The sequence below is a fragment of the Acipenser ruthenus genome, chromosome 22 (assembly GCF_902713425.1).
Source record: "Acipenser ruthenus chromosome 22, fAciRut3.2 maternal haplotype, whole genome shotgun sequence".
In the NCBI taxonomy this organism is placed as follows: Eukaryota; Metazoa; Chordata; class Actinopteri; order Acipenseriformes; family Acipenseridae; genus Acipenser; species Acipenser ruthenus.
This window is the reverse complement of record NC_081210.1, coordinates 8,047,839-8,063,068: the sequence shown is the minus strand read 5'-3', so window position 1 is coordinate 8,063,068 and position 15,230 is coordinate 8,047,839. Positions and strand designations below refer to the sequence as shown.

Sequence of the window (15,230 nt, the reverse complement as noted above, 5' to 3'; positions counted from 1 at the left end):
CACAACACAGAAGTATTATTTTGGGCAGAGGTGAAATTGATCCTGGTAAACCTGGCTTTTTTATTATTATTATTATTATTATTATTATTATTATTATTATTATTATTATTATTATTATTATTATTATTATTATTATTATTATTATTATTATTATTATTATTATTATTATTATTGTCTATTCATCCTCTGTAGTGTATTGTGTGATGTAGAGATATTGATTTTTTGGGGGTTGAATAATGAACAGCAAGATTAAATTAATTCACGGTAACTGGAAATATGATTAAATAAGGTATCTGAAAATCTGATTCTAAAAGGCTTCCAACTCTGCAGTCCCCAGCAGGTGCTACTCTATTAAGGCTTCTTGAGACAAAGGTTACATTTTAGCTTTGATTATGCTCCCAGTGACGCATTGTTGTTGACAGGCACATTGACACATTGTTTACACGGATGGCTGAAATGTCAACGTGTGGACCATGATGCAGAAAATATCAATGTCAGGTCACCGAGACAAAACATAGACTGTATTAACCAGGCCTGATGTCACTATGGAACTGGAAGGAAGGATGAAAATATAGCACCAAAGTACTGGATAGCTGCTTTAATCTGTTATCTGCTCATCTATCTTCCTGGATCCATGAATTTAATTAAATGTATTATGTATGAATTATATGTGTTACACCCTTCTCTGGGAGAATTGTTTATTATTATTCAGGAATGGAAATAAGACTCATATTGCACAGCAGTTTCACCCATTCCAGGTTTTAATATGTTCTTGATTATCCCCATTGTAGAGGTAACAAGCAGGTGTGTCTTATTAAACTCATAGCAAAACCAGACATGGATCAAACTGCTGTGCAATGGGAGTCTTATTTCCATCCCTGTTATTACTTTTATAATTTTGTTTAGTTTTTTCCTCTCCATTCCCGAACTGAGCAAATTGCAAATCATTCAAATGCTATCTCCTTCTTCATAATCACCTAACAGTGACCTATTTACATAGACTGCTGGCAGCTAAAGAAAGGCAGGAATGTGTCTGGTCTTGTTTAAGCCTCGTTGTCTCGTCTCCAGGTGGGGAATCTCGGCCTGCTCTTCATGCTCTTGTTCTTCATCTACGCAGCTCTGGGAGTGGAGCTCTTCGGGAAGTTAAGTGAGTAACACAGAAAAAATTAAGAGGCTCAACCAGCCCACTGCCACTGCTACTGCTGTGTATAAAAATAAATCTAATGGCAGCAGCACTGAGCTTTTCTAAGGAATTAAAACTGCCTCCTAACGCCATAGTGTTGAGCATGTAGGTTAAACTATTATTATTGGGGTGTTCAAAGGGTGCAGTAAAAGGAAGCAAACTGTGATAGTGCTCTATTCAATGCTAGCAGGAATTACTGTAAAATGTCTGTCCTTTTTATGCTAGTCATTTTTTTCATTGTAGTACAAAAGCGATCAGTGAAGGCGGCAGAGTGACAAATATCCTTCCAATTCAGAAAGCAGGTCATTCTTTAAAAATTAAAAACATACCAGAACTCTCTTGACCTTGAAATTCTATTTTAATGTAAAACTCAAGTCTTTGTCAGAACTATCAGACATTTTAGGAACTCTGCTGATACTGCCTAATTGAACAAGGACCCAAATGTTAAACCAGTGTACTGGTTTAAAAAATGACTCTTCCTTTTCTTTCAGTTTGTAATGATGAAAACCCTTGTGAAGGTTTAAGCAGACACGCTACGTTTGAGAACTTTGGAATGGCATTTCTTACACTGTTCCGGGTGTCCACTGGGGATAATTGGAACGGCATAATGAAGGTAAGAATTTAAATCTTCAATTATTTTTCTTATTGACTTGGCTTTTATTTTTCGTTGCCTCTCGTGTTATGAGGCAGCTCATTGACATTACTTGTAAACAGGTAATGTGAGATTTTTCTGACCATGGGTCTCTTTCCAATTTTTTATCATAATATTGAAGTTTGTAAGTGGAATAAACATGGTGATTCATCGTTTATCCTTTTTTTATGAAATAATGTAGCAATGCAATGTACAATACAGTGCACACTGCTGATAATTTGAATGCAACACACACTCAAAACTGAGTCTGCCCTGAGTGAGCATGACCCAGCCCAGAGATCTTGCTAGAGTGTAATTCTCCACCCACCTCTTACACAATGAATGCAGTGGTGTCCGTAAGGTACAGAACCTCTGCTCTCTTTCCTCTGGTCCCAGGACACCTTGCGTGAGTGCAGCAGTGAGGACAAGCACTGCCTGAGCTACCTGCCTCTGTTCTCGCCAGTGTACTTCGTGACCTTCGTGCTGATTGCACAGTTCGTGCTGGTCAACGTGGTGGTGGCCGTGCTCATGAAGCACCTGGAGGAGAGCAACAAGGAGGCCAAGGAGGACGCAGAGATGGACGCTGAGATCGAGATGGAGATTTCGAGACGGCTCAGCGCCTCAACAGGGGGGAGGCCGCTCGGCCCTGATAGCAGGGCCAGCTACGTGGGGCCAAGGCCAGACTCCCCAGTACAGGTAAAGGAAGACACTGGGCACATTATAGCTAACCATTTATCATCCAGTAACATAGTCCTGTTTACATATAAAACTAGATTCCTCACTACAAGCTAACTGCTGAACTTGAAACCCAATGAAACATTAACACTGTGACCCAGCAAAACAACCTGCATCTACCTTCCACTCCCAGGTTTTGTACAGATTCCTACTTGTTTGCTTTATTAACAATAGCTTGCAAAGGGCCAAATGCAGCGCCAGATGTTTCTGATGCATTTGAAAATAGTCGATTTTCAGAGGTTGTTCAGCCGCTGAACTCCTTGACAGATCGCATCAGACCAGGGCAGCACCACTGCAAGAGTGATTGACAAACACTTTGCCTTTGCCTGCTGAAACCCTTCTGATCTCTGGATCATCCACTGCTCTGGGGGCTGTGCAGACAGCACAAGGTGAATTAGCCTGGAGAGCTAATGAAATGTCCATGTCAATGACATCTGAGCCAAGATTTAGAAAAGCTATTGATACACTGTGGTGAGTAAAGAAGGTAGGGTGATAATTGCTTATTGAGCAGCTAGAAGCCATGACAACAGTTTCAAGACCTTTATTCTAGTGTATTAGTGTATCAAAACACTCAGAAGTAAGACTTTAGGTTCAATACAGGAACTGATAATTCACACCCCAGTGTTCAGAATTACAGATTTAGGGCACTCTCATTATGGTAAACTGGAAATCATGTTACAGTGGCTTGCTGCTGATAGTGGAATAACTTGTGTTTCCAAGTGCCTGGATTTGTTTATGCTAATGTGAATTATGCAAGTGGTTCGCACTTCTGTGCATGTGCATTCTTAATGCCACTACAGTTCAGACTTTTAATTTAAAAAAGAGATCATCATCTGATCAGTTTGTCTTGCATTTTTAACAACACTCTTGGTTGTGCTTGTTTCAGTTCAGTGGCTCTACCCCTCTCTCAACTCTAACTGTTAATGGTGCAGTGAATGGTTTTGAGCTTTCACAGTGATGTCCATTTTTTGTACAATAAACTTAATTAATTACCTGCGAAGCACACATTCAACTGTGAGAATGTGAAGTCTGTACCTTTCTCCTGTTAACATTCCAAGAGGCTGATGAAAACAGATGCACATTTAATGTGTGGATTGTCAGAGAACCTCCCGTTGAGTTTTTCAGATGGATTCAAGGCGCTGGATTCCTAGTAGCAAATGGCCCAGTGGGAAATGTGTAATATAATTGGCTGCCTCTGAAAAGTTTGCTGGCGGAGTCATTTTACAGTGGATTGTTCAGCATCCTCACTGGACCTGCTGCAGAGGGAGCACCATTAAGCTTCATCTTGGAGTCAGGTGGAAAAAGAATGGTGCTTTATGAAGTTATAGCTGCTTGGGGTTAACTCCTTATAAATCACTTTTTCTAAAATAAACAGGTGTCTTAAATATGTTTAAAAGGTTTTTACCATTTTCTTTACTAGCTAGCTAAAACACTGTAATTGTGTGTGTCGTACAGATTATAATAATAGAAACATGCTTAAAAGAAATACACACTTTTATGAATACAGCCCTAGGTTTTTAGTTTTTAAGTCCCTGGTTCTGTTCCTTAGGAATTAAACAGCTTCTTGTTATCCTGTGCATATCCAATGTTAGAATAAGTACTAGCGGGTGGTTTCTATTTTAGTACTAGTGAATGGTGTATTAGTATATTTCTAATGTTACAAGTAAGTCATTTCGTAGTGAAGAATGTAAACATTCCTATTCCACCAAATACCTAAAAGTGTGGCAAGGCTGAGTCACAAACTGGAAGCTAAACATTTGGGAAAGGTCATGATTTGGGGGATTAAACACCTGTCCTAAAAGGCATGAAGCCAAAAAAAATGTTTTTTAAAATCCACATTCCATTCTTCCATGACAATCCTTTTCCATAGTTATTGAGCATTCCTTTTGCGTGTGGCACTTCCTACTAGGATCCAAGCCTTGAATTCTTTGTTAGCTCTGAAAGTCATCAATTATGCAAACGATTACAGTTTTTTAAACCCTCATTTTCCTTCATTTGGAGTGATTGGGTTCATGCATAAAACGCATTAACAATGGAGAATAAACATTTCATTTTCTTTCTTTATTTGCAGGATGGAGTTAGGTGTGGCAGACCAGGGAAGGAGGATGGGCAGGAGAATCTTCTATCTGTGAGGAAAGTTTCTGTGTCAAGAATGCATTCTCTGCCCAACGATAGCTACATGTTCCGACCGGTGAAGTCAGCTAACACCCCTTACCCCCTGACAGAGGTTGAGTCTTTTGATGGAGAACTGCAGTCAGGTACTAGGGACAATTATAACCATAACCCTAATGTGCAGAGTTCCCTAACTCCCCCCCCCCCCCCCACCACCACCCTGTATATGATTGATGCCAGGTAAACTAAACACATTCAATAGAGGTATTTCAGTATTCTAATCTTCTCCTTGTTTAGGGTCTGTGATATCAATGCAGTTTGAAGCAGCTGAAGTGGATTCTTTGCTCCAGGTCCCGGTGACGACTGTTCACTCAAACTCTGCATCTCCTCTCCATGAGAAAAGCAGCCTGCCCAAGATCCCAGCCCAACAGATTGCTTCCCGATCTCCCAGCGTCAACAGGCTTCTGCAAAGACAGGTAGACTTCTGCACGGCATATGCATTGCATTTGCAACAGGGACCTGTTCTGTATATTGTTAATCCATCTGTATTTTAGTTATAAAATATTTCAGTTTCCAGGAAATAACTATTTGTTTTCTTTACAGGAGGCAATAAAACATGACTCCTTTGACCCACACAGCGACGATTTGAGGGACAACCTTCACGGCCAGTCCAGCGACAGTCTACAGTTCAAAGTTCCGGTCCAGAGCAGCCTGACTCTGCCATTTCTGCGGCCCATGGCGGTCTCTGCCCACAGCACTCCTCAGCCGTCTCCCCTCCTGCCCCGCCGCAGCCGCACTTCCAGCGTGCACACCCACAGGCTGGTGTACAGCCAGCACAGCATTCCCAGTCGGCCCTCCAGCCAGACCAGCAGCGCCAGCCCGGTCAGCTCCATGTTCGATTCGGTGGATCAAACGGATGAGGAGGTGCAGCACATCAACAGCTCAGCCAAAGATTGGAGCAAGCAGTCAGAGGCTAGGAGCCACTCCCTGTCCCCGTTCATCTCCCCCACCCAGTCGCCAGTCCCCCTGAAGAACTGCTGCAGTGCCACCAGCCTGGCAGGAGCTAACATGAAGGACAAGGACTTGAAGAAGTTTTACAGCGTTGACACCGAGGGGTTCTTGGCTAAACCATCATGGACCGATGACCCACGCAGGCACTCCATTGAGATCTGCCCCTCTATTGACGATGGAGACTCTGTCTTTGACCAGTCCTCGGACGATAGGAGGCGTTCTTCTCTGCACGGCCAATCAGAATCTCCATACTCACTGGGCACGCGGAGGAAGAAAAAGATGAGCCCACCCTGTATCTCTATAGATCCTCCCTTAGAGAATGAGAACTCTGCCCCTGCTGCGTCTCTAACCAAAGTATCTGAAAACAGCATGTTGTTGCGAAGGAGGACACCGTCCTCCGAGTCCACTCTTTACAGGGACTCCCTGGACCTTTTAGATGCTCAGCCCACGGCGGACCAACCTTCAAAATCCGAAAAGCGGATCTCGATCTCCTGCCTGAAAGAGCACCTTTCCATCCCCCAATTCTCCTTCGACCAATCAGACATCGGCTCTATGAGCAGCCTTTCGGACATCCTGTCTGATAGTGACCAATCCACCCCTTCTTCCTCCATTTCCTTTGACTCCAAAAACGAAACGGAGGCGGCCTCAGAACTGAAGAAACCCGACCACCTTAAAGTTCAGCACACTGACAATCCTGAAACAAGCAGTAAAGGATTGCTTAATGTAATGAGAAGCCCTTTGAGAAAGCACGGGCTCGTCCGCATGGTCAGCACAAGGGATGAAGACACAGACGGCTCAGTCGTATAGCCGTCATAGGGTTTAAGGCAAAAACCTGTATGCGAGCAAATAAGGTGTTACTACTGGACCCCACTGTTCTCCTGTCCAACCCCTTTACCAGTATTTTTTTTTTAAATAAGTTACCATGAAGGGAGCACAAAAATGGGATATGCAAAAAAAAAATTCAGAATGGAACTGGGGTTACCGTCCCACAGCTCAATCACATTGATTTGGGTTCAGTTTTTTTGTCATTTTTTAAAATGTGTACTTATTTACTGGCACTATATTGTTCAGATGCACAGTATGAAAAAGTGCAACAAACTGTACAATTTATATATATATATATATATATATATATATATATATATATATATATATATATATATATATATATATATATATATATCTTGCTGTGTAAAATAGAGAAAAAAATGAAGCATTGGTGAAGAAAATAAATGTCTTCATATGCACATATTTTTATATAGAACTGTAATCTTTGCACACATCAATTTGAAATCCAAGTTGGTTCGTGTTTTATTGTGCTTTACTGAATGCATTTTTAATTTGGCAACAGTTTGTTTAACTTTGGCTTGCTTTGACTGCCTACCTATGCTTACTTATTGTTTATTTATTTTTTTGTAATTTAAATGAAATCCAATGAGAATTAAACCCCTAATGAGCAGTAGCCAGTGCAATAATAATCATAGTTATTCTTTATACATAACAAATAAAATAATAATAATAATAATAATAATAATAATAATAATAAGCTTGTTATAATAGCCAGGTTAACTGTGCAATAATCACAGATACAGTTTGTAATAAATAGATGGCCAGGAAGTGAAAGAAAAAAAGAAGAAAAAAAAGGTAAATTACTAAATTATTCAATTGTATTTTTACATTCAAATTAATACTATTGTAATGATTGAATAATTGTCCTAAGTGGTGTTCACTGTGGTCCTAATAAACTAGCAAAAACATTTCTAGAGTCACACAATTAATACAGTATAACGGTGGAACAATTTCTGTAACTGAACTTAAATGCTTGCCTGTTTCTGTATTGAATTTTGGTTTCTTGCTGATAACCAGATTATACCAAACAAATGTTTTTGTTGCTTTACAGTGTAGAGATACCACAATGCTTCTATAATTAAAGAAATGTGTGTACAAGTTACTTCTTCTTTCTGAACACAGACAACAATCAATCACAGTTTCCTCCTAGTGTGCATAATTCTATTAATTAATAGCTTGCCAATGCAGTAGTACATGATTCATTCTGTGGTTATGTCCTTTAAGGACAGTATACTGTGCATTAAGTCTGCTATATGTTTTACACTGTATGCACCATATCAAAAGCATTTCATAAAGTAGAGCACAGAAAGAGCACATTTTGCCTTTATCACAAGGTTAGCAGATTTAAATTTTGCATGCCTTGCTTGTACATCTATTATGTATGTGCATGAGGCAAAATCGAATGGACCCGAATGGAAAACCACACTGTGGTATAATCAGAATTACATTAAATAATTATGTTTAAATCTCGTAAAGATCAAATTAAAGAGAAATTGCTTTTGCACCTACCTGCTGATCATCAAGCATCCTGTGAGTGCCGTCCAGTTTAATATTAGCACTCACGCCTGCACCCCATTCTGCTGTGCGGTGTGAAGATATAATGCTGTCATTCCCACCCTGTATCTGTCCTTTATTAAAATAATAACCATATGTTCAGACTCTTCAGAAATGTGGAACAATGTTGAACAATCTTGGACTTAAATGTGCCTGTATCAGCTGTTCAGCCATAATTAAAACGGATTAAGAAGCCTTGGCTTATCTTCAGAACAGCATGCAAGGTATTGCCCAGCACGATCACTCAGCCAGGACTGACTACCAATCCGGTGGCAAGAACCTAAACCCTTAATAACCCATCAAAGAATCTAACAATCTGTTGTGTTAGGAAATACTGTGCAAACTTCTAGTAAAGCACACATACAATATCATTTCACTTTCAAGAGCAACCTTGATTTCAGTGACTACTTTAAGGTCTAGTGTTATCTTTTGTATGTTATTTGACAGTTTGTTACTTTCAATTTGATAACTGATGGACCTGTGCATCTCATATCATCATGGATGATTTTCGGGTTGGTACGGGGTAAAAAAAAGATTGATTTATATCATGGGACTGATTACCTTTCCAATACAGCTTATATGAGTATCACTGTGATTTCAGCATTTTCATTGCTATTTATCATCATAGATTGAAATAGTTACAGCTGTCTCTAATAAGATCAGGATCATTAAGCTTTAATGAAGAAGTGTAGAGCCATGTGGAGTTTGAGAAAAACAATACATGAACAGCAAATAGCAGCTCACTTACTTTATGATCATATTCATGTTAAACAGGTATTGTACCAACTGTATTATTAATAATACAAATAGACTTTTAATTGGCCTTGTTAGACTTTAAGCCAACTCAAATTTAGAGTGATTATACCAACAGCCTTATCGGAATGATTATACGCAAGCTAAAGCTAATTAAATATTTTCTACCCCACAAATGTTGTGCAGTTGCAGTTTTTAATTTAGATTCAGACCACCACACTAGTCAAGAGAACTCCATAGACATGACCAGAACCACAAAAAGCTACTGAAAACGCATAACATAAAAACTTGAAATCCATAACAATCAGGGGAATAGTGAAAATAGCACATTGGCTCTTAGTACAGAAAACCTGCATTCATGAAAGTGAGAAAATAATGAAACATACGCTGCTATCTATGGCCTATCCTCACAAAATGACCTTTGCACACTTTCTTGCATCAGTATTAAGACTCACCTGTTGATAGAACTGCCATGTTAAGTACACAATATTATTGGATACAGAATACTGTCTGCTATTAGAAAGCCTTACGGGAAATGTACAATGACTAACGATGGGGTGTACAATGTTAAGTGCTTATGAAGTTAGCATTCCCCCAGTGACTGATGAGGCTGTGGATTCAATCAATCAGGAACACATTGTCAAAGGCCTGCCAATCTGTACATTTGCAAAAGCATGTTAATTGCAATCTGCTATCAATGAACCTGTTTAAGCAAGCAATGTGATGTATTTCAAAATAATTTATAACCACAGCTAACATTTGTAATAGGGTCGCGGGAACAAGCTTTACTGTAGATATAAAAGATTTAAAATGTACATAATATACTAAAATAACTAATAATAAAATAAAGAGATCAGCAGTATAAAATATGTATAGAGCTGAGACTTAAAAAACAAACAAAAAAAAACTAGGATTTAAACCCACAATTCATTGGGCTACTGAGACCAGCATTTTGGGGGTGAGGGGGTCATCCATTCTGACTGTAAAAAGCAGGAAACGGCGATCAGGTTGTCAGGCAGTCGGAAGACAGACTAGAAATTCCTGAGAGACAGTTACAAGACTCACATAGTAAATCCCTTATTTTGTTCTCATAGGCTGTGCCTGTGAAAACCAAAAGATCACTTCTTTGCCCCCAAATACTTAAGTCTTCAACAAAAGACTTTTTTTTTAAATTCGCTAATGATTAGATAAATCTGCAGACACAAGCATATAACCGTATGGAGTGATGATAAAGACTTCTTGGCAAAGTGCTTGTGTTTCTACATGCTGTATATGGGACATGATGAAACAAGATTTACGGTATGGGTTATAGAACAATCAAAGCGTTGTTTATTTTATTTGTCTAAAGGTAACAAAATCAAAATAATCATGAGAGAATAAAATTTGGCAATGCTTTTCAGAATTGTGTATCAAACCCATGCCTCTCACAGCACCTTATACAGCTCTGCAATCCTGACCCGCTGGGAAGCAGGGAGCTTCCTAATCCCTGTTAAATTAACATGCTCTAAATGGCAGACTCCTAGATGCACCTTCTTCTTCCCAGACCCTGTTAACTAAATCCATGTTTAAGGTGACCTTTGGAAACTGGCAGATAATGGAAGCCTGCCTGACTGCTCAGCGCGGTGGCATTATACTGCTGCCCCAGCCTGCCTCTGCCAGCCACTAGCTAAGACAGAGAGATGGCGATTGCCTGTCCTTAAGATGGATGGGATAGTAGGGTGGTGTGATGACAAACCTCGAAGCTTCTGGATTGGTCAGTTTAGCACAGTGCTTTCCTTATTAATTTGCTTTACCAGTATTTATTTTTCAAATACATTGTTACACAGACTGTATATGAAGTGCATTGCTTAATATCTCCACAGTGAATAGAATTATATTTTTCTCAGCTAAAAAGTCAATTGAATTGGCCCCTTTGGGGTATTGCAAAAAGTTTAATCGAGGTCTAACAGCTAACAATCTGTTCAAGAAAACCACTGTGCTGCTTACCCAATACTGGTTCTCTACCACTCGATTCCAGCGGATGTAAATGAATGAGTAAGCAGCTACAATAATATTTTCACAAAATAAAATGTAACAGTCTCTAGAAATGAAGTAATGAAACTTTGATAAGTGGATTGTGAAGCTATTCACTAAGAAGTCAACATTTTCCTGCAGTCAATGAAATAGGGCATTACAACTATGATGTTCTTTGAGTGGGTAGTTCTATAATAATTTCCATGGTTGTTTGTTAAATATATACGGTGATAGTGTATTAAATACTAGACACAATATCATTAAATGAGCGATTGATTGTCATACAACTGCGGCTGCTTTCCTGTGAAGGTGATTGTCATAAAACAGGCTACATCCAAAACAGTGAGATGCTTCAAGATATCAGGTTTAGGTCACTGGAGATGTAATGCTGGATTTGAATATAAAAACGTATATTTCTTTCTTTCTTTATTTGATACAGAGAGGCAGCATGTAAATTGGCTTACGGACTGTAAAATGCATTTGAGATGCAAGATCTGAGCTCTCTGGAGTGCTTAAGGAGAGGGTGTTTTATTCAGCTCTGTTCTTGTCTGATGAAGTTTCTTCCAGCGACCTGACATCTCAGCTGCCTAAACAAACCGCTGGGAGCTGTCAGGAGTATCTCTGCTCTGGGCCTGAGAAGAACTGGACTCAAGGGCTACAGCTTTATATAATGACCTTTCACTGCCGTGTAATAAGTTGATATTGTGTCATTTATTTTCTTATCCATATACAGTTATGAAGGGTGCTATAGAGATCTAAGTCTGCTGCTACTGAACTGTCTCATGTGCCTATGGCTGCTCTGTGAAAATCTAACCTACAACATACTACTATCTTTAGATGCCCAAGTGAACAATATTTAAAAGACACATGTCATGCCGTGTCATGTGTCTGTTAGGTACAGAATGCACAGAGTTAAAGAAACTCTATATCAATTCATTTAAGTAAAATAAAATCTTAAAGCGTAAGTATTGGGGTTCCGAAAAATATAGCATTACACATCCCCATATGTTGCTACAACTGTTTAAATAATGTATGTGTCATTGTTCTTTTCGTTAACATCCTGACAACTTTTTCCACTTTAATCTGTTTTAAAGCTCTTTTCAAAATGTCCGCTCTAGTGCACTGATAGTGTAAGGATTATTGCCCACATTGTCAAACAGTTAACACAGCAATAACGATCCATGATGTGGTACGGAACAGAAGAGCCAGAGCACTTTTTGTTATGTATTTTTTTATTTTTTTTATTGCTCTTCCTGCAGTGATTTAGAGGACAGATCTGAAACCCCAGTGCACTTGAGCAGCCATTTTAAAAATATCTTTGAAACAGACTTTAAAGTTGTAAGTGTAAAACGTTGTCAGGATGTTAATAATGAAAGGAAAAATTACAGGTACATTAATTTAGCAGTTGTAGCAACACGTGGGGATGTATAATGCTATATTTTTCAGAACCCCGCTTACTCTTTAAGTTCAGTTGATCAGATTGGTAACTTCAAAAACCCCAAATATAGCCTCTTTTACTACATCCCCAAATATCACACCAATATAAAGCTAAAGTGGCATGCAGCACGGTATTTAAAAGGAGCAACCCCCCCCCCCCCCAAAAAAAAAATAGGTTGCTAAATAGTTGTAAAAAACTGAATTAGGTCACTAAATGACTGTATTTTCAAAAGTCAAACGTGCCAACTAACAGCATTTTAGTCTGTCCCTAATGAACCTCTTATAATTCTTATTTTGACAAGGTTTGTTGAACAGGATTTACAGTATACGATTTCCAGTCCAGAATGGGTATGGCTCTACTTTATAAAGAGGGATTAGAAGCTTCAGGGACATTTTTAAAAGCCTGACAGTAGAATGCACAATCCCGTTTTAGTAAATTGTATATGTTTTGTATCAGGCTGTGACAGGGTGGCTGAGCGGTGACGTCACGGCAGGAGCAGGAAGGACAACTGACACCAGCTACTGCAGTTCAAAAAGGCTTGCGCCGTTTTAATTCAAAAACAAATAAAATATTTAAACAGAAAAACACTTGCTCACAGAGCAAAACAAAAGGTTTAAACAAAATAAAGTCACAAACACAAAACCAATAGGTCAGGCTGGGCTATAGCCTTCACTGTACCTATATCTGCTTTAATTTGCTCTCGCTCTCGCTCTCGCTCTTGCTCTCTCCGCACCTACAACACCCACTTTGAGTTGGAGAGCTGCATGCTTTTTATAACAGGTGACCATCTCCCGATTAGCAACAAATTAAATCACCTAATTAATTCGGGAGATGGCCACCTTCTGCACGAGTTTTTAAATACCATGTGGATGGGGCTTCCCATCCACGTTACTAAATAAAACGGCTACGCTGTCATCTATACATCAATAATAAATCCTGCGGCGCTCGCATATATTCAAATATAATAAAACAAATCATAAAACAAAACAAATACAAAATACACTGCACATGGGCGGAGGGGACTCCGTTCTAAAAATAAACAAACAATATGATTAAACAGCAGGGCTTTTCTTGCTACACAGGCATTCCTCATTTGTATTCTTCTTTAATGCAAAAGACCTTCTGTGGCGGTTCCTTGTATGGAAGGCATGTAACCCAGTGCTTTATATAGCTGCCTGTGAGTCGTATAGCGATTTCAAGGGTTCAGAGGCTGATTGTGGGAAATGACCTTTTTGAAACAAGCCTGGCATTACAAAGGTCTGCAATGTTTCCTCCAGGGGCCTTGGTCCCTAAACCTCACAAAGGGATAAACAGATGAGCCTGGGAAAGCAGGCCTGTTTCTCAGAGTGAAAACACAGCCCGCCTTCCCCCTCAAGCTGTCCCTGGAGCGTTACACCAATAATAACTCATCGATTCTATTAGTCATCAGGTCAAACCAGGAGAAGCCATAACCATTTCACTTCCATATACAGTGCAGCGGTTTTCTGAGGTGGGTGGGCAAATGGTTTATTTCTGTATTGGAACACTACAGCAATGAAGACTAAAAACAGTCTAAACATGTATTTCTCCAGCTACCACTACACATGTTCCCTACCTGCCTCCACATATCCCACATTAGGAGGCTGATCCTCCCATCAACCAGGCACTGAAGCGCAGGCACGCCCAGGAAAAAATGTCTAAAACTGGGAACGATATTATTGTTTTGTTCAAAATAGATAATGAATATAAACAGACATAGTATATAGCAGGCTGAGTTTCCTATTCAATCTGTTTTCAGTGATGCTAAATGAGAACAGTTTCAAAACCATGGCGACATGTCAAACTGTGTGGCTTTCATACAAATTCTGGTACCATTTGGACTGGCTTTCAAAAGGGACGCTAATCCACTGAAGGTTAATCTTCTAAAGGAATAACTGTTGTTACACGACACAGTGTCTTCAGAACAAAACAAGTGCAGTGGAAAAGATTCCCTCCAATGATTAACAACTCATATGCTGTTGCTAAGCAACCTGGAAATGAAGTGGACTTCAAATGATGATCCTTCTAAAATAATTAATTGAAAGCTAAGCGATAAATTTCCTTTAAAAAAAAAAATTAAAAAATAAATGTTATGTTGAAATTTCAAAGTCAATGTTTCTGTTAAATTTAAACATGTAAAAATCAGGGAAATGGCCAGTGCTTACCTTTTCAAACTGCAGGCCTGTATATATATTCCATACAGTGCATTTCACTTACAAAATTAAACTTATACAATATACTTAGACCGCCTAAAAACATGCCTATTGTGATATATATTGTGTCGCTAAAATCTTATATTGATCACCAAGTAGGAGTCTTGCTGTCATAAGCTCTTCATTTTGCTTGTACTGTACATGCATAGTATAGCCCTGACCAGCTGTGTTTTACAAATGGTGTAGAATCCAGTGGAAGTGAAGAGAGAGTTTATGTCTGGCTTTCAAAGCTGTGCTAATACGATAAGACAGGACCTCAATGGGACCGGCAGTCCAAACCTAATAAAAGCATTTGACAGGTCGGGTGGATTGGAGGACTTGGGTAGGCAGTGTAAACAATCTGCTACAAAGTCCAGCTGTCCCCTGGGATCATCTTGTTTTAGTTTTATAAATATTTTACCTTAAAGGGTCTCGAGAAAAAAAGGACATTGGACTGTCCTAAAATATTCTTACAGAACTCCCCCCCCAAAATAAAAAAACAACTCACTGAAAGCATCATACTGCAGCATCAATGCTGAGGTTGAGACTCCCACAGCATTAAGGCACTAGAGTTGATTTTAAAGATGCAACTAGAAGGACGTTTGTCTAACAAGCGCTCACACACATAGTGAAGGTTAAATGTGTTCCTTGTCTCGTATATGGTTTGGAACTATACAGTATACTTAACAATTGAACCTGCTAGCGATGTCACTGTTTACTGTTAGCAGTTTGCTAAATCTT

The 15,230-nt window shown here is 39.2% G+C and overlaps 1 protein-coding gene across 2 annotated transcripts in view; it reads left to right on the top strand.

The window, feature by feature from the left end:
- Positions 1-6,770, top strand: part of LOC117431071 (voltage-dependent T-type calcium channel subunit alpha-1H-like) — a 126,747-nt gene extending 119,977 nt beyond the window's left edge. For both annotated transcript variants that reach the window (XM_058995945.1, XM_058995944.1), the window contains exons 30-35: positions 1,069-1,147; positions 1,675-1,796; positions 2,211-2,510; positions 4,621-4,807; positions 4,959-5,137; positions 5,265-6,770. In XM_058995945.1, coding sequence (XP_058851928.1) covers positions 1,069-1,147; positions 1,675-1,796; positions 2,211-2,510; positions 4,621-4,807; positions 4,959-5,137; positions 5,265-6,479 — 2,082 coding nt within the window. In that variant the 3' untranslated portion in view covers positions 6,480-6,770. The remainder of the gene's footprint in view (positions 1-1,068; positions 1,148-1,674; positions 1,797-2,210; positions 2,511-4,620; positions 4,808-4,958; positions 5,138-5,264) is intronic.
- Positions 6,771-15,230: the final 8,460 nt, after the last annotated feature.